Below are 26,281 nucleotides of genomic sequence, written 5' to 3'. Positions count from 1 at the left end.
CCATTACTGGACCGATTGCTTCGAATTTTTTACTGGTTAAAGATGAAATTTTTCTCCAGAAGGCTATTACTTTTAGTTATTTCAAATATTTCTTTTAGCTCTGTGAGATTTGTTTTTGTTTGCTATGACGTCACCGAACGTTCTGCGGACGGTACTGTACCGTACAGTATTGCAATAATGTTGGTTTTCTTTTCTGCGGGGACGTTACCGTACCGCCTTAGCGAAAGTTGGAAGTCCTACTGTACTGCTTCGCTTGGTGTGAATATATTTGCAGACTGTGATCTGACGGTACGGTAAACCGTACTGTACTGCGAACAGACGTGTCCATATATTTGGGCGTAGCTCTCTTGTTTTTTCATAGGATCACTTCGAATTTAACATGGAAGATTTGTCAGAATATTTGTGATTTTTTTTCATATTGATTTCATTTGATCATTGTTAAGCAGCCTGAAACACAACAACAATCTACGAGCAGATGTTTCAAAGATTGCTTATAAGGGAACATGGTGAACTATTGTTCACTTTAGAGACTAATGGATTTTTTCAAATTAATTTTAGAAGGTACTGGTTTTTTGATACTTTTTATTTTAGGTGGTGCGAACATGTTGGGAGCTGACTCTGATGACCGTATGGTCGTATCGCTCCCTCCAGCCCATACCGAAGAAACGTTATTCGTAGTGCTTTATATTTATTATTATTATCAATGTATTTATGTTTTTTCTGGTTGACAAATAATGGAGCTCTCTCCCTCTATTCGAAGAAAAAAGCGAATATATAATAGTGATAATGACGAAAAACGAGAACAACAATATAATATTCAAACGATCGTTATGTCCACTAACGTGTCCAACAAGAACAACAACATAATATTGAAACGATCGTTACGTCCACTAACGTGTCCAATTACCAAAAATATGAGAACGATCCAAAGGTCCACTCAAAGTGACTATAAACGGCTGGGGGATTCCCCACGTCAACTGAAAGTAGTTTGGGGGATTTTAAAAGTGACCTAGCCACCCACGCGGTATAAGAAGTGCTGCATGGTGCGCAAAGATAAAGAAAGCCAGGTACAGTACACCAAGTAAAGTTAAGTTGACACTGTACATTTATATAATAAAGATATTTGGCTATACCGGTAGGCGGTAACGTACCGTACCGGTACCAAAGCTCACAGGGTCTCGTGTAGTTTCGTACCTAATGTACGGTACGGTACTTCTAGTAGGCGTAGCATAACAATTTTTCGACATGCCAATCCTAACCTTCACCTGACTACGCCATTCAAAAATTGCGTCACAACACGTCATATCATAGCTTGCCAAATTCTCGTACGATCGCCCGAAATGGCATCGGCGCCGACGATAAAGAACTGACTAACGTCAGCGATCTCTCTCCTATCGGGATCGTTGCGACGAGAAAACGAGAGAAATGGCTTTTCGATTTCGGGTTCTCGTCTGCGCGTCTTGGATGACAGTTTGCATAGTTTGAAGGGCTCTATTACGTCACTGCAGCACTGTGGCGCCGTAGTGATGTAATTTTTGGATGGTGTGGTCAGGTGGGGGTTAGGATTGAGCTTGCCAAATATACGTACGATCACCCGAAATGGCATTGGCGCCGACGATAAAGAACTGACTGACAGTATCGATCTCTCTCCTATTGGAATCGTTGCGACGGGAAAACGAGAGAAATAACTGTTTGATTTCGGGTGCTCGTTTGCACGTCTTGGATGCCGGATGGCAGTTCGTATAGTTTGAAGGGCTCTATTACGTCACTGTGACTTCGTGTTGATGTAATTTTTGGATGGTGTAGTCAGGTGGGGGTTAGGATTGATACATGAAAAAATTGTCATGCTACGCCCACTAGAAGTATATTAGGTACGAAACTACATGAGACCCAACCATTGGATTGGAATTTTAACGAAAATAAAGAAGGAAATCAATGCTCGGGAAATAATTTATTTTGTAAAGTTTACCAAATTATACCATACAGCCATATTAATACAGTAATAAATGGGACTGAACCTGAACAGTGAAGAATAGTCTAGATTAATATTAATTAAAATATGATTTATTGTTGGAATTTGGTTGGAGTGAAATGCAAACACCTCAACCAAATAAGAAAGAGAGGGGTTGGTTAGGTGGATATTCTACCCTGTTTCGTTAATTTAGGGTCGGTTTCGATAATTAGGAACCATATATCAGTACGGTACCGATCTTAGCTATGAAATTTTAAATGTGATCACATGACCAATTTTTACAGTGTTTTATCCTTCATTGATATTTTAATTATGTCATTTATTGTTTCTGTATCTTACAAATATGAAATATCTAGTTACCTAATAACTGCAGAACTGTATTATTAGGCTTAAGATTTATCCGAAATTTCGAGACTACCTTACCGAAACAGTGCAATGTGCACTACCAATGCATTGGATATTAGGTTCATGTTGCACAAAGACAAGACTTCTAGACTAATGAAATTGCCTTTGAATATAAAAGTGTGTGATGTCAAATCTATGCTTTGTAAAGACTCTAATATCCCTTTCGAAGAGTGTGAAATTATTTTCTGTGGAAAGGCAATGCAAAATGATAAAACACTGAATGAATATACCCTTAGTTCTCAGACGACTCTGCATGTTGTCTCTTACCCTCGTATAAAAGATGAAGAATTGATATCAAGACAACAATATTATGTGGGTCGAAATTCATATTTGACAGGAATATGGCCACATCGTCAACATACTCATTTTCCTTTCATCAAGTTACAGAATTACCTGAATGAAGAAAAATTATGTTCAAAACATCCTCAATTTTATGTTTATTGCAAGCATACTTGCTTTAAAGTTACACCTGGGAAGCTGCGTGTTCAGTGTGCCAATTGTAAAGAGGACAGTATTATTCTACAATGTGAGCCTGAGCAATGGAGTGATGTCCTTCAGGCGGGAAAAATATTTGGCCAATGCTATTCTGAGGAATGTGGAGGTGATGTTTGTGATGCAGAATTCTACTTCAAATGCTCGGTTTGTCGGAGTCCGGCACCTTCTGAAACTGCTGTATCCTTACCAAATGTTATCAGCAACATTCAAGATGTTCTCTGTCTTACCTGCCTTGATTCATGTAATCCGGTCGTGACGTTTCCTTGTAGCCCTGAACATGTTATGTGTTTGCCATGTTTTGAAGAATATTCTCGAACAAAACTTCGTGATAGACAAATGATAGTTTGTGAAAATATAGGGTATTCTGTTACCTGCCCGATGGGGTGTGAAGGTTCATTTATGTGTGATACACACCTTTTTCACATACTTGGGGCTGATGAATACCAAATGTATCAAGCTTTTTCTGCGGAAGAATGCTTAATTCGTAAAATGAAGGGAATGATTTGCCCCAATCCTAAATGTGGAACTGGCTTGTTTCCAGATATACCTGCCATCTTTGAGAACAACACAAAAATTACCTGCTCAAATTGTGGGCATATGTTTTGTTCAAATTGTCGTGAATCATATCATGGAACCTCAGACTGTGAATCCCAGTTTCCTCTGTTGGCTGGAAGTAGTGTTATGGTAAGAGACTATTTCGAAAGCATAAAAACCATCAGGGAAATTTCGAAAAACTGTCCTAATTGCAAAGTTCCAACAGAAAGAAGTGGTGGTTGTATGCATATGACTTGTAAAATGTGTTTGTATGAATGGTGTTGGAATTGCCTTACACGATGGAATTATAATTGCCAAGCAGATCACTGGTTTAACTGATTTTCTATAAGTTGAGAATATATTGTCTTACTATGCTGGGCATTAGAAACAGTTTTGCTATCGCACTGTTGGATATTATTAAAAAGAAAAACATTTGTCATAGCTTTTCTGTTCTGTATTCATGAATTGAGTTCTGTAAAAGCTTCATAGCTTTTCTGTTCTGTATTCATGAATTGAAAAATCCGATATTGTGAAGAGAAGGACAGAGATACAAAATCAACTTAGCTACTGCTCTAATTGCAGTCTAAAATCATAATCTCATTAATAGAAAATGTTACAAATAGGGTCATTTTTAAGAAAGAACACATACAAGGCAATGTCCTTTCAATGAGTTTGAATTCAGAAATAAAGATATAGCATATGATTTGATGACTTAATTTAAAACAGTTTGCAAAAAATTCAGACCGTTTTGGTAATAATGTGATTTAAGAATTGGGAATCTATTTTTTATTCCAAGCTCGTCATCCCCCCTGCCAAGATATAGAATCCTATTTTATTCCAATATTTTCATATTCATCTCATCACTGTGAAATGGCCAAGCGTTTGGTATTTGTTTAATAATAAGTTTCACTACTGCCTGTGGCATTTGTATTATATAAACTAATTTCTGGTTTTAACTAGAAATTTAAATGTGCCTTTGCTATCCTATTAATGAATATATATGAATGTTGCTAATTTAGTGATTTGAATTGTGTTCTTTCTTTGTTCGTAATATATTGCTATTTTGTCAAATCATGCAAATACTTCAATAGTCAGGTAATGGCTGCGTTGTTCCGGAATTTGTTAACCGCGCCATTTACGTGTTCTACGACAGTCCACTGTAATGTTTTAAGCATTCTGCGGCGACACACTAGTGTTTCTGGTGAGTTAAGGTTTTTTTGTTTGCAGCAATACAGTCACATAAAAGCAGCTTGGTGTATGTAGTAGTTCTTGATGCTCTGTAATGGAGGATACTTCACTTCACATGTTGAAATTTATCTCAGACTTTATTTTATGTGGTAATTATTTTATTTCACATATACAAAGCAAGTGCATAATGAATAAACTTAAAATAAATCTCATCATAACACTGTTGAACAATGAAAACTGAGCAAATCCAAGTTCTGAACTTGGCTCGAGTTACAAAATTAGTTCATTGCTCTCACCAGCACCAACCATAAAAAGTTTATCCTGTTAATAAAGACAGCTCACCTAGTTCTCTATATATCAATGGGGAATCTATTCAAATTCATGAATGTGATTTCTCTGACTCATTTTGATCTATATATTTTTATAGGAAGAAAGAAATTTTTCAAAGAGGTAACAATATCATGTGATTCAGGTAAGATGAATTAAAAATAAAATTATAAGTCATGTTCATATATCTAATATCATTGTTAATTTTTGAAGATGGATATGATGTGAGCCTCGATAAAAGAAAACTGAAGTGTCCTTCAGGCATTGTACTGCGACTACCATGTGAACAACTGGCTCAAGCTGTTGCATTAGAATGGGATTCCCAGGGAGACGCACTGAAATACCACACGATGCCAATAGTTAGTAAATTAGTTCATATTGTGCTCGATGTCTATTTTTAATGTACATTTGGGTTTTGTAAAATGTATGTAAAAGTTTTAAACTACAAATAACATCAATTATGATATGAGTGAAGAAATTTTTCTAGTTGTTTCACTTCCAGATCAAAATAGTATGCTGGTTTGTGATGGTAGTCCATGGTAAAGCTAGTACCCGTATGATAGGTCTCTTATGTAAACCCTAATGTTCTTACATATTGCTATGATGTATTATTCGTCTTTGGATCTCTATAAAGTATCACGGTAGGTCTGTAGTTAACAGCACACAAGAAGAGTTTTCAGTTTTAACTTCTTTTCAACAGACCAATTTATGTTTTTATGCGATGGATAAGCCAAATGGTGAAGATAAAGCAACTTTGGTTGACATTTGTCTAAATTTCTTGCGAACTGATACAGTATTGTGAGTGATAATTTCATTTTTGAATTTAGTATTGGTTTGGGTCATAAATTTGATTTCTGAATAAACATATATTTTTCAAGATTTCATTCTGACGAGCCTCCTGGTTTAGGAGATCATCAAGTTAAAGAGTGGGGTAAAATTATTGACTGGGCACGACAGAAATACAATGTTGAACTCAACTACACATCAGGGTTTACTTCCCCACATTTGCCTGAAGAAACAATAAATACGTTTGCAAAATACCTCTCATCTTATAATTTTTGGGCTGTAACAGGTGAGTTTGTTTGCATTATTTTTTGGCATTGTAAATTATGTTTTTAATAATGCAGGTGTATGTTCTACAGGATTTGAAAGGCTCATCAGCACACTGAAATCCCTTTTGCTATCTATTGCATTGGTTGAACGCAGTATAACAGTTGAAGAAGCCGTGAGTTTATCTCGATTGGAACAGGAATATCAGGTGGACTATTTATATCAGTTTTCCTCTCATGTGAACAGTTAAACTTCGCAATTTAAGAACAAGAAAATATTTATAAATTTTTAACGTTGTATAATGTAGGTGGTAGGGTGGTTCACATACCGGTAACCTCTGGACGGTTACGGCTTCCTCTGCCATCAAGTCCATGCTTCCGAAAACAAATAACTGACTAATCCCATACCCGACATGGAATGGTAAATGGACGAGAGGCCGTGGTTCACCATACGGTTAAGCCGTGTTATCGGTTTTCCTCTCCCCGGGGAATAAATATGTAAATCCTATCCTATGTATCTGCATATTCGATCATGATGCTCGTATTGGATTGGTTGAAGAAATAAATGAATAGAGTGATGATATGTTCAAGCCAGCATGTTTACTATTTAAGACTATTATTAACACTATACCTGCAGGAATTGTTCTTAAGATCTGCCATCTGTAGATACATTTGGCAGAAATCTTGTAGGGCAGCGGTTACCAAACCTTTTGTTCGTGCGGCGCCAAATTATCAGGGAAACTCCTGCGTACTTGCACGGAAACAAGAAAATAAAACTCAATTTTGTGATCGATAATGTGTACTTTATGCCTTTTAAAGTTTGTAAACATGTATTACTTAGGAATAAGGGCAAATGTTCGCCAAAATCGGTTCAGCAGATACACAAACTGCAGCTCGCAAAATTGCAGCAAGTACGGTAGTAACTTTCTCTATTGTTACGTAAGAATATAGGCAGAAACTATAACAGGAGATAAACGTCATAGAACGGTAAAAGTAATTTATTGATTCATATACACAGCGTTTAAAATAAGAAACGATAAAATGTAGGGGAAATTAAGTTTCATGAATAAACTTTCTTTATTAAGTTGGTTGAACTTAGGAACCATTGAAAAATCGAATTTTCAGACGGACCACGTCTCATGTAACTACTATGCACTAGCATCTACACCTTTTTATGAGAGGTTTAACCGATCTGAAAAAAGCTTAGTGCAACTGTAATTTCTGTAAAGTCCAAATTCGTGTACTATTGTATACGGGATATTTATGTGCAAGGATTGCTAGATTCATCGCCGTCATAATGTGATTCACGTAATCACTGGTCGATCTTGGGATGGCTTTCCCCAACTAATATGGACTGGTAAGTGGTAACCGGATCGGCTGTCGTCTTTTCTCGCCACCAGGATAAATATATAAATCTTGTCCCATATATATTTCAGATTTCACAATGGGGAAATGTAGAATGGCATCACGATATTGATCTTCTTGAGAGTAGAAAGTCTGCTGCCGCCTGTGCGATTTTCATACACGCCTGTTCAGAGGACAGCAGATATATAAATCTGCAAAACCTTGCCTAATAGAATGAAAAGAACAACATCGATAAGTGTTTGTCATGTCGAAAATAGAGAGCAGTGCAAATTTTGAGTGGAATTGCATGGTTTTGTGTGGAATTGTTATCTCTTAAGTGGGAACAGGTCTTTTGTGACAGATTTGGTGAGCAGATATCGAGAACGACCTCCTTATGGCGGAGTCCAATTGTGCAAATGATTGTGACTTAATCTGTTCATGGTCAGATTTGCAAAGATTAAATAAATGAAACAAATTTCGAACAGTTCATAACATAATTTCTAACGAATAAATAGTTTGATAATTTTATGGTTCAGTGTAAATCACGAGGAGTATATGTTAACCTCGCGGGGGCCATGGTGGGGTGGGTGTCGATTATGATTGTGAAATACAAACCATTTTGGAACACTGGAATACTTTTCCCTGTGCTTATTTTACAGATAATATAATGAACTGTATTCATCTGAGCTTTTAGGAACTTGGGAATCAAAAATGAAAAACTCAGTTGGCTGTGAGTCTCTCACTCGTTTACTTTTAGTGCACCTGCCACACACAAACAAGTTTTTATTTTCAAAGTTTTTTTTTCAAGAATATCGGTAGTTTTTAATTCTTCGAGTGTCAGCAGCTCTTGGCGCGTTAGTAGTCGCCAGTGACTTTGCTCAGAGACCAAAATCCTTTATTTCCGAGTGAGTGCGTGTGGTATTGCTTTGAGCAAATACCTTCCATAAAAGAATATAAATTATTTAAAAAAAATAAAAGTCCGTATGAACACAATACCCAAAACGGCGCTTGACATGCCTGCTTAGTTGAAAATTGAGGTTTGATTTGAACTCAACGCGTGTTTCAAGAATTTTTTTTGCGTCATACAAACTTTTTTTTTAACTACGTCAAAATTTCACATCACATTTTTGTTTGGCGTTATTTGAACAATTACGGCGTTCATTTCACATTTTTGTTAGGCATTATCCAAGCAGTCGCGGCGCTTTTTCTACAAGACCCAAGCATTTTATTGCCGCTACGGTACTTTTTAATAAATAGTACGGTGCTTTCAAAAATCAGATTGTTTGTTGAATGCTATGAATCAGAATGATTCTTTGAAACAAATAGCCCATTTTACAGTCGCCAACTCGCGAAACAATTCTTGAAACAGGAGAGCTAGGCTCAAATATATGGACACGTAACAAGGTGACATAAAAAACGAAGCTTTTGAAGTCCCCAGAAATTTTTAAAATAAATAAAAGTAATACTGTAGTCTTCTGGCGAAAAAAATCGATCCGCTATTTTTATTCTGACACATGAAAATCGATCCGCTATTTTTGTTCTGACACATGAAAAACGAAGCTCTTGAAGTCCACAGAAATTTTTGAGATAAGTAAAGTAGTCTTCTTGCGAAAAAATCAATCTCAACCACTGAAAACTTCAAAGCAATTGGTCCAGTATTAGTCCAGAGTAAGGCGATTTTTTAATGATAATAACTACCGGTACCCTTAAAAAAGTTCCGAATTTCCAGTAGCAAGAATTTTGCAGAATCAAAACGTACAGCCAGTTATCACGCGGACAAATTTCATAGAATTCATACAAAATTTAGAACTGAAAAAAAGTAATAGCCCTCTGGAGAATAATTCCATCTTCAACCACTAAAAAGTTCAAAGCAATTGGTCCAGTAATCGAAGAGAAGTTGTTTCAACCAAATCCTAACAGTTACTTACTTTTTTCGTTTTTTCTGTATTTGTATTGAGGTGGTGCTCCATAGTAATTGTTATTGATGGGAAAGGCTAACTGATCTTGGATAGTTAACTCTACGATTCGTTTTACCCGTCAACTGACATCTCGCCAACAAATAATCTTTATAAAGTATAATTTCATCAAAAAATGATTAGTTTATCGAAAATTCATCTCTCGAGGCGTTTAATTTAAAAGAATATCACTAACTGTATTGACGAGGACCCTTTATATACGAAATATCATTGATCATTGAAGTACCAATATTGCTGATAATGAAAATTTGACAATAATAAATTTAAATAGTTTTGGGCCAGAATATATTGTTCACGATTTTATTGCAAAAGTGTCATACAACAAGTACGCAGTTGATGATGACTGTTTTTCTTTCTGAGTGAGTGAGAAAAGCGTCGGGGCGGATGCGAAAAGGGAGCATTGTTACGTCCCTTTAGCATCTTGCTGATTGGCCAATGTCACGAAGTGAACAAGGAAGTCGATGGTCGGTGAAAGGTCTATTGCTTTGGTGTGTTAGTCGTTGATTGTGATGTACAAGTTAAAATTATAACTTATTACGTCAGGCTGAGGTTAACCGGTTTATCTTATCCAGTTAACGGTTAAAGTCTTTTTCCTGAAATTCCCATAATATAATAAGCGCAATGAGAACTTTGAGTAATTTTTGAGAAAATAAATTACATAAAAAGTTGAAAGAACTGTGTCTTAAGCTCACAAAGCATTGTACTTTTTCGTAACCGTGGTAATTTTTATGCAGAAGATGTCACATTATGTGAAAAATAAACATTGTAAGCCGACACGCGGTGGCACTATAGTGCGAAATGTCCAATGTGTTTGCAGTGTTTTGGGGTAGTGAAGTCACATTCCCATTCTGCTGGGTTATATCTGTATATTACACAGTTTAGAACTGTTTTAAGCCAATTAATTATTTTTTTTTGTCTAGAATTTATCGTGGAAAAGATTAAATAACTTTACACAGGATGACGCGACGCTAAGTGTTTGAATGTAACCGTGGAGGAAATTACGTGATTGTTACGACAAGGAAACGAGAGAGACTATGTATTTTTTGGTGTGATCTAACTCGCTAGATTTCGGGTCATCGCCTGCAGGTTTTGGACGACCATGCGTCATCCAGTTATTACATCACTGTGAAGTCGTAGTGATGTAGTTTTTGGGTGAAGTACTCATGTGACATAGGGTGGCTTACCCACTTTGCGGCCATGACCTATCTGCGACCATCAACTTCATCGATTGAATTAATGCCGAAAAAATTAACGAACCGCGACGATATTTATCACGCGTTATCGTCCACTTATCCCTCGTAGCTCTGCGAAATTGCACTAAAATGCGGCCACAAATAAAAAGTTACGACCGAAAACCTGACCCAAAAAAAAGGGACCATTTTACCATGTCGCCAACTACTCATTGTTCCTTTAAAAAAGCTTGAAAATCCATACAAATATAAGAGATAATGAGATGAAACTTGGCAGGTGGGTAGAGTTGTGTTTCTTTTAACCATCTTTAAAGTTTCGCGTTTCTACATTCAAAGTAGGGGGGTGCGCATTTCCAATTCGTCAATAATATCTTTGTCAACTAATTTGCGACCATCGTGTTTTTGTCTGTTTGATTGCTGTGATGCGGTGCTTTGTTTATAATTTGAAGAATTTTGTTCGAAATAACCGTGTTCTTAAAATATATGACGGTCAGAAATGCAATTAGAAGCCCATTTTTTCACGCATGGCTGCATATGCCCTAGTCTTGACGCAGCAGAAACGATGTTCAAGGCTTGAAATCCGTGATCGCACACTGGTCGTTCGGTCGCAAATACGTCTTCAGAGTGTTGTACTTTGGTGGTTTGTATAGCTTTAACCCGTGGTCGTAGAAAGTTAATTCGAAGTTCAGCGTGTAGAATAAATGCCAATGCACCTACGGTGAAAAAATTAACGGGTTAGAAATATTGGTTTTTGTTTTATATCGGTTTGAATGAAATCGTCCGCAGACTGGGTACACAACCCTATGCAATGATAGGAATGATATATGCAAAAATTGTTGAGTCACGCCCACCACAGTACTGGAAGCACTTGCGGAAAAAACATTTTAGTCCCGAGATTAACATTGTACAGTTGTAATAAATTGATTGGGCTACATGCGAAACACAAATATACCTTTTCTTTAAGACCTATGGTAGCCTTCTGCATATTGGTAGCTAGACTACTTGCTTGTCGAACGCCATACCATACGTTAATTGTTCAGATTAAAGGTGTTAAACACAACATTAAAATGTGAACGGACTGCTCAATCTGGTAAAAATTTACCCAGTTTTTATCTTGACTTGGGATTGATATGTAGGCATGGAAAATTCTGTTAATTAGTGGCAATGCTTCTGGCATCCAAAGATGCAAAAATGTAACTATTTTCTTTTTCGTTTACTTCTAGGTTACTCTATTTCTTTGTGAAGTATCATATGTTATGAAAAACACTAACAACAGTGCTTTTAGAATGCGGGAATGTTACACAACTCAACTTAGACATTTGAAATCTGCGTCAAAATAGGATAGAAAATTAAGTGGGAAGCTTGAGAATAACTTTGAAGACTCAGAAGCTCAATTCATTCCCAAGGTATGTATGATATATTGTGTATATAAATGTATCTAGTGTGCCAGTTTTGCATCAAATATGATTAAGTAGTAGTAAAGTAACATGTTGATAGGCACTACTCGAATCATCACAAACGAGGGAGAACCAATGGAACTTAATCTTTCCAAAACCTGTGTGAAAGTTTAGTTTATTTATGAAATTAATTGCATGTTAAAATTTTAGGTAAAGTAAAGTTTACTAACCTCTGTTGTAGTGAATGTTTTTTTTATATATTTTTACATCTTAGATGCAAAAGTATTGTCTTATGTTGGATTTGTCCAAGGTTTGCCTAATGCTTACCGAAATGGCAACTGATCAATGTTTTAGATTGTAGTTTGTTGTAATATGAAATTGTGTACTTTTCTGCAGCCGCTTGACTAAAATTGTGAATGCAAAAATTCTTTTGGAAAATATATCTTTAAAATAAAATACTTTAATGTTTACGCTTCTGTAAATTCAGTATCTTCATATTGTGAAATGTCATTATGATGACATATTTTTGCCAGTTACTAAATCTTGTTAAACGCCCTAAACACTCAGTATATTTACTTCTAATAGTTAAGGTACTATATATCAATGGCTCTTACATATAAAAGAATAACAATTATGCCATATGTAATCATCTGAAACATTCACATTGCTTATTAAAACTTACACCCGACTTAGATTGGTTCTAGAAATATGTACACCATTTGCATAAGCTGAATTTTTGTTCGTTTTTTTTTTGTAGGAGATAGGTTCAATAAAAACATGATTTCAAATGGATTTCATTTTTTACCATATTCGAAAAAAGGAACCTCTTTACATGAAAATAATAATACTGTATTGTGATAAGAAAAATAGTGATTCTCATTCATTTCCAAAATACAAGCTTTCAAAATCGCTAGTTTCTAATTTAAAACAAAATTCATGGCATCTCCAAAGTCCAAACACTACTGCATTTTGCCTGCAGACTTCTATTTTCTATTCATGGAGCTTTTGTTTTGTGCCCCTCTGTGGAGATTCAAGTTTGTTGCTTCTGTTCAGATATCGTCTACTTCCAAGTGAAAAAATTAAATCACTTTTTCCAGTAGTAAAACAAATATAAATCGAGGGTTAATAACACACGTCACAGACCAGATCATGTCTTCTGTTCTGACCTTTGATGACGACATATTGGATTGTTTACAGTGCGTTCATCCGTTAATGTGATTTTCCTCAAAACGAGAATATTAATTCAATTTTTGTCATGAATTCTAGAGCGGTGGCTCATTCCATCGTCATCATTCTTCCTTCTGTCACAAACATATGCTCAACAAAAAAAGTGACCGCTACTTGTTTTTACAACATTCCTGTTGACGGCGACAGTGAAAAAGGGATGTATCCAGTGATAAAGCCTATATTTTGTATCTATTGTAACATTATTTTTAGGCCATTGAGCCGACAACTTACGAAAGTATTATAACAAAATCTTACAGGTAGTCAAAATATGAATTGACTGAATGGACACATATTGAAATATTGAATAATTCTTTTTTTCAAACGCTTAAATCTTTAGTTTTAGATGTCAAACCTTCGTTTTTTGTCCACGATATTTTCATTTTTCTCCAAATATCCATTGTGGTATTTATTATTGAGTTTATATGCGACAGATGGGCGATTAACTTGTTCTTATCGGCGCGTGGTCGCTTTCACCAAAAATTGATATCTTTTCTCAGAAGCTATGTGATGGTGGAAATGGAATAATAGGAATTTCACCACAAACGCACATCCGACCAAGAATGGTCCATATCCGGATGACGTTTTCAATAATAGACTTATTTATGTCTCACGCTGGGCCGGATTTAATTTAAAACACGGGTCAAATGGGATGGCTTTTTGCCGTATGCCCCGGAACTAAACACATTTTAATACGAGGACCTGTTTGTTTTATACTTCTTTCTCCCCCGCCTTACTAAATAAACTAACTCGGTTAACGCCGTGAAATATTGCCGATTATGCTCCCTTTTGTGTTAGATGGCGACCTCCTGGAAAACGGCAGGTGGTGTTTACCTCCAGGCGACGCGTGTCGAGAATATTAATTTTCTGGGACACCCGGCTTTTGCTTGCTGAGTTTAGAACTTTGGCCTGATTTTTGATAATTACATAATAAATCATCGCTTATAAATTTTTGAAAATTAATGGCCGCTGATCCACTATTCTGCGACTTTTGCATATTTTTACTATAAAGAAAGAACAGCGAATACTCGAGTTGCCTTTATTTCGATTTTGTTTTACTCAATTAAATTTTTGTATTTTGTCAAAATACCCAAAGGTCAACTTCATTCGTACATTTTCGCTCGTGTATGCCATCATTTTAATGCTATGACAGTTTTCATTATTAAACCACATTAATGTGAAGAATTTTAGCGTATCATAATGTGAACACAATTTCTATAGCATTTATCGTCGGCTTATTACAAAGGACGGGTGCGACAGTCCGGCGCCGTCAGCATAGATAAGACCACTATCTCCTTACCTCGCTTCGTTCATGCACCTGCCGTTTTTACGTGTTTTCTTTGGCTTCAGGTAGAGGCAGGTGGTGCGAAAGATGTCGTTTTATTGTCGTAGAATGTTCGTGAATTGGTTTAGGTCGGAATAAAGAAATGGTTTGGTGGCATTTGGTTCTCCTCCTTCACTGTCCGTAATTCAATTTGAATTTTTCCTCTTGACAACTGTGGCTTTACCTTCAAAAAGCATATGATATTTCATTTCTTTCCATATGATTGTCGGTAAAAATATACAATAACTGTACTGTACCACAAATTTTCACTGTTAAATATTTTCTCAAATGGTTCCAGTAAATCCCCGTTACACCATATTGCCTACAACTTAGCGCATAATCTTTCAATGTATAGAAAGTATAATAGTGAATGAAATTAAAATTGGATCAAAGTTAACTAAACCGGTTTCGTTTAAAATTATACAAAAAAATGAACGATAAACCCATTTTGCCAAGTCCGCAAACGACTTTTCCAATTTCGTAGCACAATACCTTTTCTCGTAATTTGCTTGCTTTTTATGGATGTTGCCGACAGTATCAGCGCTTGTATTTTCGACAGATGTTGCCATTAAACCTCATCTCTATTCAAAGTGGTTTTCACGGCGTTCGCTTCACCGGCTTTTATCATTTTGAAAAGTCTTTAACCAAATCACGGCGAATATTAATGAGATGCAGTCAAACATGGTACGCCATCAAAGCTAATTGGTAATGGGTTTTAGTGCTTATTTTATCTCAGTCACTGGCCATTGTTCTGACCCGCCGAGTGATTTGAAACAGAAATGCAATAATTGTTAGAAATAATTTGCGAGTACTGAGTTGATCCATATTTTCTCAACTTTGATATTGTAGCCGAAATACCAAATCCTTATTGTATTGTTGCTGAAGTCGATTGACTTTATCTTTAGATGGAAGCAGCCAAAATTCCAACTGGCCGTATTTAGGGGACAGGAAAAATAATACATATTATAGAATATAAATTGTATATTATTAAGATCTACTTTTTGGCCAATCGCGCTTTAAATTTTTGATAAATTACAAAATTAGGAAGAGTATTTTTCCGCACGATTCCGATCGATGCTACAGGTCGACTAGTTGAAATAATTGAATTCCTACCATCGTTAAACATATTTGTGGCTTTTGATATTTTTATATTTTATCAATTTACTTGAAATTTGTGTATAACGTCAAATGTTATGAAATTTAAAATTTTTGACCATTCGGACTTCTGATACTTGTACAAACATTGAAATATTTCACTGAGTCACTTTGCGGTATCGATAACGTATGATGTTTATTTTCCAAAAAATTAGTCTCATAAAATTTCCGTTTATAGTTTAAACAGGCCATATGTCATAAACATACTTTCGGCCGATTGCTATTTTTCTTCTTTACTCAATGTTGGTTGATGTTTGACAACATTTTAAATTCGAAGCGTGTCACTTGAGGGTTATCATCACCTAATATGTCAGGAATATAAGAGAGAGTAGTCCCGCCGTGACAAAAGAGAAAAGATAGGCGTAATTTATCTCGAGAGTGCCATATGTCGCGTAGTTGCCTCTTCGCGATGTCAGTTGAAATATCATTCTCCGAAACAATCTCAGATGCGAAGTACGACGAAATCCCGGAATAGAAATATTTTTATACGTAATGCAGATTTTTAACACTTTAGAGGAGAAAAACTTAGCTTTTTACATGAAGTATCTTTTAGTTATGGAGAGATTAGCTATGAAAATGCGCCTATTTAGCGACAAATATTTTAAATAAATATTTGGAATTGATGTGAAGTTGAAAGCTTCGATAATTTAGTACGTCAGAAATAAGTGTGAATGAGAAATTTTCAATATTAGCCTGTCCAACGTTTGCCATTATATTAGTTACCGTATCTGCTATGTTATATTACGGTACTATTTGTTCTTGCTAATAAGGAAAGGCGTTTAATGATTTACTATATAACCCAGATATCAGTAGAGTAAAAATGTTACAAATGATGATGGAAGACACGCCGCTTGGTGCGGAACATGGAAATCTTTATTGTTCGACGAATCCTCCATATCAAAGGATGTCTCCGCCTTTCGCCACGCAAGTTTTTTCAGGCGCACAAGATAATTCTTCAGATTTGGCGCGTCAGCAATTCTCACCGGAGCCATATTATCAACAAGAACAAGTCTTTAACAAAATGCCCGCCCGGGGATTTCAGTCTTCCCAAACACGATATCAGCCTTATGCATCGCAAACTTCCGTTGTTTTCTCGAAGCAATCTCCAACTTCTGTTTATGATCAACACAATCCGTATCAACAACCGATCAGTAGCCAACAACAATTTCGGAACTCTGTCGAACCTGTGTGGATAAACGCCGGTACGACGATGCATGATTCAATGTATTCCAGAAATTGCAATAGCAATAACAACTCGAACAACTCTTCTATGCTTTATCCGGCCCAATCCAGTGGTCAATTCAGTCAGGTAGATTAGTCAAAAACATTTTCAATTTCTTTTACGGGAATGCCACTTGAATTTTCACGTGTTCATAAACGCGAACAACATATTTCATTACAACACTTTAGTGCGCATTTTTATTTTTAGTTTATTATTTTTCAAAACAATTCACTGTATCATTAATTGCCGTAGGTATAGTATACCAGTATCCCAGTATCCATTTGGGAGTAATTAAGCAAATTGGTCGTATTAAAAAAGCAGATCATTTTAGCGACATGATATTATATATACCGGACCAGAGTACATGCTTTCATACGCAGGATCATGCCTTGTCATGCTATTTCCGATATATTTATTATCTTGTTGTATCTACGTATATATGGCGTATGTATAGGAATGGATGAAACGGCTGAATATACCTTTACGGAAATTCTGAGAAGACTAAATTTAATTAATTTACATCGTGGTGCGGCGAAGTTTCGCTCGTGTCAGTACAATCAGCGCTTGGAGAAATTAAACTCAACAAATAATAAAATTAGCGTCTTTTGAATATACTCCTTGCTACTAGATGGATAGGGAGGGTATCGCAATAAATCGTTATATATAAAAAGAGTTTCGTTAATGAGGATGGCATCGTGATAATTTGGGAACATTCGCTAATTTACGATTTCTGCCCTTAGGTTATTGTTGCTTTCAATTGTATACCTTCGGTAGCTGATAGCCTTTGTATATACACAATGTGATCTGACATAGTAAGCAGGAGTAGCTTTATCAAAATTAAATGAATATTATAATAATTACAGTTTGGAACTTTTTTGATATCAGACTACTAAGCTGGGCTTTATGACTGTTATTTTAGTAAAATATGTTCGGATGCCTGATTTTTTTTTTATTTTGAGATGCAAAAAGAGAAATATAACAGGTTGCTGTTGACTTCAAAGTTATAGTTACTACATTATCATGATGATATAAGTGGTTTATCGAAGCATAGTAGAAATCATAGCTCATTTGTTTTCCTATCAACATTTTATGCACTGTTTCTGTATTGCATCCTAAATCATTAACATTGTGCATTGCAGGATGTTACAAATCTGACCTCTTACTACGACTCAAATATTGTGCATCATCAAACATTTGGATCAACTATCAATTCTTCAGGGAATATCAACAGAGGTAAATTGTGGGTCAATGAGATTGCTTGGTTTTAGATTTTGCTTGTTTTAAATTAGATTACTAATAATTTAAATAAAGTTTGAGTATAACCTATGATTTATGAATTTATTTAATAACACATAGTTACAGTTGAGTTTTCAAAACCTCATTCATGGTGGAAAAATATTTAATTTTTAATTTCATCTCAATTAAATTATTCAGACATAGTTCACTTATAGTTTTGAAATCTATCTCAATGTCTTGTTTGAGATAAACAGTAAAATAAATAAATAGCTTTAAAGGGTAGATTTGATATAGATGTTATTGATATAGGTATTCGTAAAAAATGTAATTCATTCATTTAGGATATTCGCCATACACCTACAACAATCAAGCTCTAGTTAACACTCAAAGCAGAATAATGGTAAGTTCACTGATTATCTATCCAGCAGAATGTGTATCACATTATGCATTTATCAATGTGCCCACTGTCCTACATTCATATTGAAAATAACTATTCATATTCACATTCATGTTTTTGAAATATTTAAATAATTAATAATGGTTCACTTGGTTAGTGGATGGGTGAAAAGATATGATTGTTTGACTGTATTTCATTTTATTCATGCCATTGATATAAGATATTCGAATTTCTTTTTGGTTCACAATTGTTCAATTTGTTTTGTCCATTTTTTGCTTAATTCAAAACAAATAATGTTGTATTCAGTATTTTATTACCTTTAATAACATGTCACAGCTTCTATTTATTTTTTAATATTATTCTGGATTCAGGATAAAAAAGTTTCTCCGGAGGTCAAGAAAAGAGCTACGAAAAAAAGGAAGAAAAAGGGAGCAAATGAACCACAACGACCAGTTTCAGCTTATGCCCTTTTCTTTAGGTTAATTAAATTTAAGTTATAAACTTTGTGAATTATATCATATTGCCAACCTTGCCGGCTTCTGTAGCATAGATTTTTATCTTTTAGTATAGATACATCTTCAGCATTATTTTTACATCTTTTAGAACCAGTATTTTACTATTATTCCCTTAAATAATTAACTCTCTGGAAATCATTACTTGCTAATACGCAAGGAAACATAATTTGACTATGGCCATCATAGACAATTCATGCTTGCCTGGTGATACCATTCATGATAATGGTATTTACAGGGATTCTAGAGAATTTGTAAGTGACGTAATTGAATTCGAAACTTTAATGATGTAACTAAGAAAAATTAATATTTAATCATTGTTTAGGCTTTTTTCTATTCTCAACGTGTGACAGCTTGCACCCATATCAGTGTTGAATAAATTATACATCCAGACTAGGAAAAATAATACTAAAGCCAGGGCTCTCACTCGTATCAGTATTCTCTCATTTTCAATTTACCTAAATGATATCTTAACGACTCTTCTCAATAATTTTTGACAGAGATACTCAAGCTGCTATCAAAGCTGAGAATTCATCTGCAACATTTGGTGAAATTTCTAAAATTGTTGCTTCAATGTGGGATAGTTTGAGTGAAGAAGCAAAGCAGGTAATATACTATACTTGCTATTTTCCATGATATACAATACCCATGGTTGAGTTTCAGTTAATTTTATGTGATGATGTATGTATGTTCAATTATTAATGCATGGTGATGTAATGGCCGGTATTGGACATATGATGTAACCAAAAGGCAGTATCTTGCCACTACTTACTATTTTAAGCACGCTTTCACAATAAATTCTCTCTGAATTTAGAGTGTAACTCTGTTCCTTGTATGGTACTCCCATAGTATGTGTACCAGGTTGGGGTTAGGCCATTATTTTTTATTACGATTTTCCTTATTTTAGTTCTATTACGACTTACGAGTTCGGGGACTATCTGTGTTAGCCAAGTTAATATTCGTTTCAGTGCCTTTACACAATTTGATGTAGAGCAGGCGAACAAAATTAGTTACCTCCATATTGGTACACACATTTCTGGAACGCCCTTTGTACATATATTCTCTTTTTGACAGTAGGTTGTTGAAAAGATATCTGCTTATTGATTGATTTATTTTGACGTATACTATAACAAAATTACACCTTTTTTTATCTAGGTCTACAAACAGAAAACCGAAACAGCGAAAAGAGACTACTTGAAGCATTTAGCTGCATTCCGAGCAAATATGATATCAAAGGTTTTATTTTGTGTTGTTTTGTAGAAATAATGAATATTTTCTCTTGGTTAATCATTTGTGTAACATATGCATGTTTGAGATTAAAAAAAGATATTTATTTCTCAGATGAAGATTAGATTTGGATAAGTACAGTCAATACCTGGATTCTTTGGTATTGAGGGATTATTTGCCACTTACAATCATATTTTTTAATATTCTGTATGAAACAATTTTCTGGTACTTCCGCGATGTGTGTATCAGGTTAGGATTGGGCCATAATTTTATTCTGATTTTACTTATTTTAGTTCTATTAAAAGTTCAGGGACTGTCTGTATTAGCCAAGTGAATATACCCCTTGCCCGTAGTAGGTTTCAGTCCCTTTACATAACTTGATGTAAAGTAGGCGAATAAAATTAGTTACCTCCATCTAGGTACACGTCACACGTCTGAAGCGGCATCTTGTGAAATAATAAATCATTATTTGCTAATTTCCACTATGTGATTGCAGGGAAATCTTGACGCAGAAGAAGAAGATCTTCAACCTCTTTCAGTTTTACGAGATAAAATGGCAGAACAACGAGCTACAACATCAAGTCCAAGTTCTTCGAACAATTCAAGTTCATCTGTGATTGATCTCACTGAATCTACGGAGGAGAATCTTCCTCCTCCCCCACGTTTACATCTTGCACCTGGTATATCTCATCCAGGTATTAAAATCTTTTTATGTGCATATTTTAGTGTTGTAATATTTAAGTTAAATCATTTACATGTTTCTATTTTTTATCAGATATTCAGCTTGGAGAGCCAGAACTCAAATTACATCCAGTTTCAATGAATAATACTGTAATGTTAAATACAACAACAGGAGGACAGCAACAGGTGAGCAAATAATCCAATTTCCGTTACTTGATATGTTACTGAAAAAACATTCATATTCAATATGAGTTCTATAATGTGTGGCATATGATTGAGATTTACATTTCAGAGTGCGGACATTATTGATATTGCCGATAGCAGTTTGTTTTGTGGCAAAATAAGCTAATGAATTTATTGTCCATTCCCAACAATCAATCTGTGCTTTAATCTTTGCACTGGTTCTGGTAAAAGCTGGCTTTCAAATTTTCTTTCACATTGTCTCTGCTTGTTTATCATTTTTGTTCTACACATATTTGTTTCTGTATCTTCAGGTAGCTCAATCCATGAGGCCACCATCACCAGTGATTTTGACAAAAATTATAGTTCCAGGACAAAATGGAGCACAGTCAACAATACATCTCATAAACTCTGTATCAAATACTTCTACAAATACTGTGATGCAGCAGCCAACAATGGCACCACCAGTGTTAAATCAGCCCACAGCGAAACATATAGTAATGCATCCCCAGACTTCACCTGTCGTCAAACCACAGAATATTACTGCTGCAACTCCGTCCCCACCACCACCTATTCAGTTGCGAAATATTGTTTCACAACAACCTGACTCACCCATCACATTTCTACCAAACAAACCTGGACAAATTATAAGAGTTGTTCCGTCTCAATCAGTAAGTTAAAGATTTAATAACTACACATTTTAGTTGGATTTAGTTTCTTAAGAATACAGTGTTGCCATTGGATTATGAGGGACTGATCAATCGAATTTTGGGTTTTAGCTATTGCCTTCAACTTTGCTCAGAGTCTTATGTACTGTAAAATGTGTGCCATTGCTCAGAACAAATCCCTTAAGAAGAGTAAAATTGTTTTTAGTACTTTTTCTAATTTTCACTGCTTGCTAGTTGCTACATTAAAGTTTTGTTGTCATGCAGGGTGGTGTCACTTTTGCTCAATCAAATTTAAATCCGGATGCTGTGAAAGGACGAATAATCAAAATGGTAGATGTTGTTCGGCCTGTGCGAACACCAAGTCCATCCATCCAAACTCAACAAGACATCCAACAGTCACAAATGTTGTCAAAATCACAGGACCATACCCCTATACTTCAACTTCTTGCTCAAGAAACATCAGAATCAAGAATGCAAGTACATGAACGAGATATATCACAGGTTTGTGCGAATTCACCGTGATTTCAATTTTATGAAATTTTCATTTCATCATAAAAACTCGAATGTTTAATTTTTTATATTATTCAAAACCGCTTTATTTATTTATCATATTTATTCAAATTGATCTCTTCCTCAATAAAAAGGCTTGGGGACCTAGTCTCAAAAGACTGCTTTGTATTATTTTCTGTATACAAATTTAGAATGAAGAAAATGAAATTGACGAGAATGCACTGATGCAAATTCCCCAACAAAATTTACTCCAAACGGAATCACATATTGCTTCCATGGATATCAATAAAACTACAACTGAGCAGGTGTGGTTGTTTACTTCTTCTGTTTTGTTGAAAAAAAATAATGCAAATCTACCATATATGTTTCATAAAATGTGTCTAAAAAGAATGGTACTGCTTTTCCAATAATTTGTTGTGAATAGAAAATTTTTGGAAATATCATTTAAAATATATCTATTTATATTCATTCCAGGATCAGGGACTGTCAAGAGCTGGCATAGATGATGCCCCACCTCGGCGTTGTGTCAGAGAAGGTTGCAATAATTTAGCTGTTTCATGTCCATATTGGGATAATGAATATTGCAGTAATGAATGTGTGTACAGTCACTGCAGGTAATAAAAAAATTGAAAATTAGGAAATGATTATTGGTATTTAGCAACGGGAATTAGTACGGTTATATAAATATATATATTTTTTTAATATTTTGATTATATAAAGGTTCTCAATTCTTTTCAGGGACGTTTTTGATGCTTGGGTATCCACAAGACAAGTTACAACATCGGTGGTGTGATGCATCAATCAAATATGTCTGGAAACTTGCCTGAAGTTTTTGGTGCGAAGCACGGAGCTGGGATTACCAAAGTGCCGATCTTTTGTCGCATCACTTATTGCTGTTAAAAACTATCATGTGAATTCAGTGTCCTAAAATGTATTCTACAATAGCGTTGACAGAAGAACAGAATTTTCACTGCCTTTTTATGGACACAATTTGTTTGACATTGCTTGTTATTGATCAAGTATTTATACAAACACTTTTGAACAATACTTGTATATTGATCAAGATATGTGCCACAGAGTATTCATCAAGATGAAACATAATTTAAATACACAATGTCATGTCACCGTTACCAACCACTTGTGAACGTTAAAGCCAATGCTGGCGATTTAGTCACGTCACTTGAAATTGTATGCCATTGGTATTATTTGATATTCCAAATCCTCTTATTAGCAATTTTTATTGTGCCTTTCCATTGTTTATCAATGTTGTCTTGATAATTTTGCGTTTGATTCTGTATTGAGACAATATTTCGGATACTGAATCAGGACAGTGATATTGTTGGTGCCAGCATTTCAAAATTAAGGGAAATAGAGACTGACATTAATTTTTTCTGTTGGTCGAAGCGCATAAATGCTGAATGAATCAATCAGACTGACGGGGAACCAAATTATTACCAGCCAGATTTCCCGACTAGTATAGCGGATGACTGTGGGATCTCGTGAAAATTCCCATTTCCTGAAATCATCATATAAGAGTTTTGTTGGACTTAATATTATATGTTCCACGGTATGTTGCCGAGAATGCTACAGAATCTAGGTGATCTACTACAAAAGTACACATTCCATGAGCTGAAATCGCTTGAATGCCTTGGCGACTAATTGTATAGGACAGGATTGCGAGGCGGTCTAGCCCGCGGGGGATCGTGTGTATCCGTTGCAATTCCTGTTATCGTACAAGTCCAGGTACTGGGAATTATTACTTACCAGCGCGATGCTATGGTTCGTCGTAGGATTAATCTGTCTATTTCGGCTTCCCTTACCCTGATCATATAGCAAAATAATATCCTCGAAAATTTGATGTAATGAAACTGATGTCTTGAACACTAGATAAATCTCCGTCGGATTTTTCTGTAGTAAATGGTTCGTGCTTCCTAGACTTGACGATTGGTATCTACGATATTCCTGAATGTAAATTGCCAAGGACTTTGAACTCGTTAGATGGTATCGCACCCCGTCTGGAAAGGTTTACAACATGTGGAATAAATTTAAACAAATAGTCTATCAGATTCATTTATCACACATTGACATTCACTCTATTTCTGATTTCCAACCCACCCTCTTTGAACGGGTGTCTCCTTATCCAACGTTTCCCACTTGTTTCACGTGTCTCAGTTTCCCCACTTGTCTCGCTCGCCTCACTTTTGACCCTCATACCTTTTTCCATATTTGTTATACATATATATACTTTGAAAATATTCAGTGTAATAAGATGTATTTCGGCATATAACCAGATTAGTTACAATATATCAGACGGAGGAAATGTTTTGTGGAAATTGAAATATAGATAAAAATTGGCTTACACAGGGTAATCAAAGGTGCTTTGACAATCGTATTCCTTACGCCTATCAGGATGCGCCACACGTTTACAAGTTCCGAATCCCGTGTAAGGTAAGGTAATTATGTGAGGAATGCTTGACCCCTCGCTGTAGCGTAGGATGGTTCACGTAATCGCTGGTCGGTTACGGCTTCGCCTACCATCAAGTTCATGACGTCATCGCAATAAATACGAATTTTACAGGAATTTTTAAAATATATATAATAATTAATATCCTCTAGCACGAAATACAATCTTTCTTCAACCATTGAAAATTTGAAAGCAACTGGTCCAGTAGTTAATAAGAAAAGCGATTAACACGGAACTAAACATGGGCAAGAACAACATAATAACAAAACGACACATATGTACATTTCGTACACAATAATGTTAAATGTAATCACATTTTCATCTGTCAAATTTTAACTTAGGTAGGCTATGTAGCCCACACTACAAATTTTATCATATCTTTCAATGGTCTTCGTTTACGACGACATGACCAGGCGGAATTTAGTTAGCTAGTATCCATTTCCAGGTATAGAAAAAAAGTGTCTGGGCGATTGACAAAATTTTAATCGTTACTTCACCGTTGACATCTCTCTGATTATCTAATTTATTTATTCGATGCTCGGGGAAACGCTCATATCTTTATTTGTTAGATCAAAGACCGACTTGTTCATTTGGATTTGGAATAATTCAACCTAATCTGTTGCTTTTCCCATTAACTACTGGACAAATTGATTCAAATTTTCAGTGGTTGAAGATGGTATTTTTTGCTAGAAGAATACTATTTTTATTTATTTCAAAAATTCCTGTGAACTCTATGCCTATGGGATTCCTTTGTTGTGGGCGATGACGTCATCGAAATGAAAAAATAAATGTCATCCCACTGCGGTAGTCCACTGCGACAGATTGCATACCCGTACTACTTCGTTTTGGCTCTTGTGTCCATAAAGTGGATCATCGCTTTTTTGTTATCATTATTAATATTGTGTGACCATGCTTTGTGTGATGACCCCCGACCCCAGAAAAATTCTTCCTATATTTTACTAATGCAACATTTTTGGTGCTCATTGTGAAGATGGTTTCGCGGGTTGACGCCTTAATAATTTCCGAAACATTACCAAAAACTAACAAATAGCATGCAAAAACGCGAAAATGAGGTAGTGTTTACAACCATGCCAGAAAATCTGGATGCAAAAACTTTTTGCATTGCATATTGTTTATTACTCAAAATTAAATAATCATTTGCTAGTTGCAAACGATCTTTCTCAAAGTTGAAACAGATAAACGCATATTTGAGGTATTAGATGTCAAATTAGCGCCCTCCAAGGTCATCTCTGATTAGCATCGAAAGAAATTGCTGGCGAGCGAGGTAGAAGAGCCTGTCGTTCAGACATTCGTTGACAGCAAAGTAGCGACTAGACATAGAAACAAGTGACTTCCATTTTTTTAATAAATAAGTTCGATTTTATACATGCGAGTTTGTTGCTTAGCTTGATGATTGATCCAATAAAACAAACGTTTCTCTCTTATTTGGCTTTTAATTTATTTATTCTCATGTATAATGACATATATATATATATATACATTTTTAAGATAGGGATAAGGGACGTCATAATCAGAAACTCACCCCGGCAGCAGAAAAGTTTGGCACGCCCCTGGAGGCTACTATTCGCTGATTTACCGTGTTT

The 26,281-nt window shown here is 35.4% G+C and overlaps 3 protein-coding genes across 4 annotated transcripts; all 3 read left to right on the top strand.

The window, feature by feature from the left end:
* The first annotated feature begins 2,004 nt into the window (after positions 1-2,004).
* On the top strand, positions 2,005-4,608 carry LOC120341368 (E3 ubiquitin-protein ligase parkin-like). Its single transcript, XM_039409858.2, has one exon. It carries the CDS (start codon positions 2,408-2,410, stop codon positions 3,743-3,745), a length of 1,338 nt encoding a protein of 445 aa, XP_039265792.2. The 5' UTR covers positions 2,005-2,407; the 3' UTR covers positions 3,746-4,608.
* LOC120341369 (ATP synthase mitochondrial F1 complex assembly factor 2-like) lies at positions 4,478-7,941 on the top strand. Its single transcript, XM_039409859.2, has 7 exons — positions 4,478-4,607; positions 5,022-5,066; positions 5,135-5,280; positions 5,622-5,719; positions 5,800-5,993; positions 6,064-6,179; positions 7,407-7,941. Exons 1-7 carry the CDS (start codon positions 4,505-4,507, stop codon positions 7,542-7,544), a joined length of 840 nt encoding a protein of 279 aa, XP_039265793.2. The 5' UTR covers positions 4,478-4,504; the 3' UTR covers positions 7,545-7,941.
* A 3,733-nt stretch (positions 7,942-11,674) lies between these two features.
* Positions 11,675-23,594, top strand: LOC120340751 (TOX high mobility group box family member 4-A-like). 2 transcript variants are annotated; one of them, XM_039409107.2, is made up of 13 exons: positions 11,675-11,886; positions 17,942-18,035; positions 18,380-18,438; positions 18,807-18,913; positions 19,448-19,553; positions 20,103-20,183; positions 20,671-20,869; positions 20,950-21,041; positions 21,350-21,706; positions 21,968-22,204; positions 22,405-22,518; positions 22,688-22,827; positions 22,952-23,594. In XM_039409107.2, the coding sequence occupies exons 3-13, from the start codon at positions 18,436-18,438 to the stop codon at positions 23,004-23,006; spliced, it is 1,491 nt and encodes a 496-aa protein (XP_039265041.1). In that variant the 5' UTR covers positions 11,675-11,886; positions 17,942-18,035; positions 18,380-18,435; the 3' UTR covers positions 23,007-23,594. The 2 variants fall into 2 exon arrangements, with proteins under 2 accessions (XP_039265041.1, XP_039265039.2); XM_039409105.2 differs by lacking the exon at positions 11,675-11,886 and adding an exon at positions 16,107-16,889.
* The last annotated feature ends 2,687 nt before the right edge of the window (positions 23,595-26,281 follow it).

The sequence above is a fragment of the Styela clava genome, chromosome 14 (genome assembly GCF_964204865.1).
Source record: "Styela clava chromosome 14, kaStyClav1.hap1.2, whole genome shotgun sequence".
Classification (NCBI taxonomy): domain Eukaryota; kingdom Metazoa; phylum Chordata; class Ascidiacea; order Stolidobranchia; family Styelidae; genus Styela; species Styela clava.
Note: the sequence above shows the minus strand (reverse complement) of the source record. Positions and strands in the feature narration are given on the sequence as shown.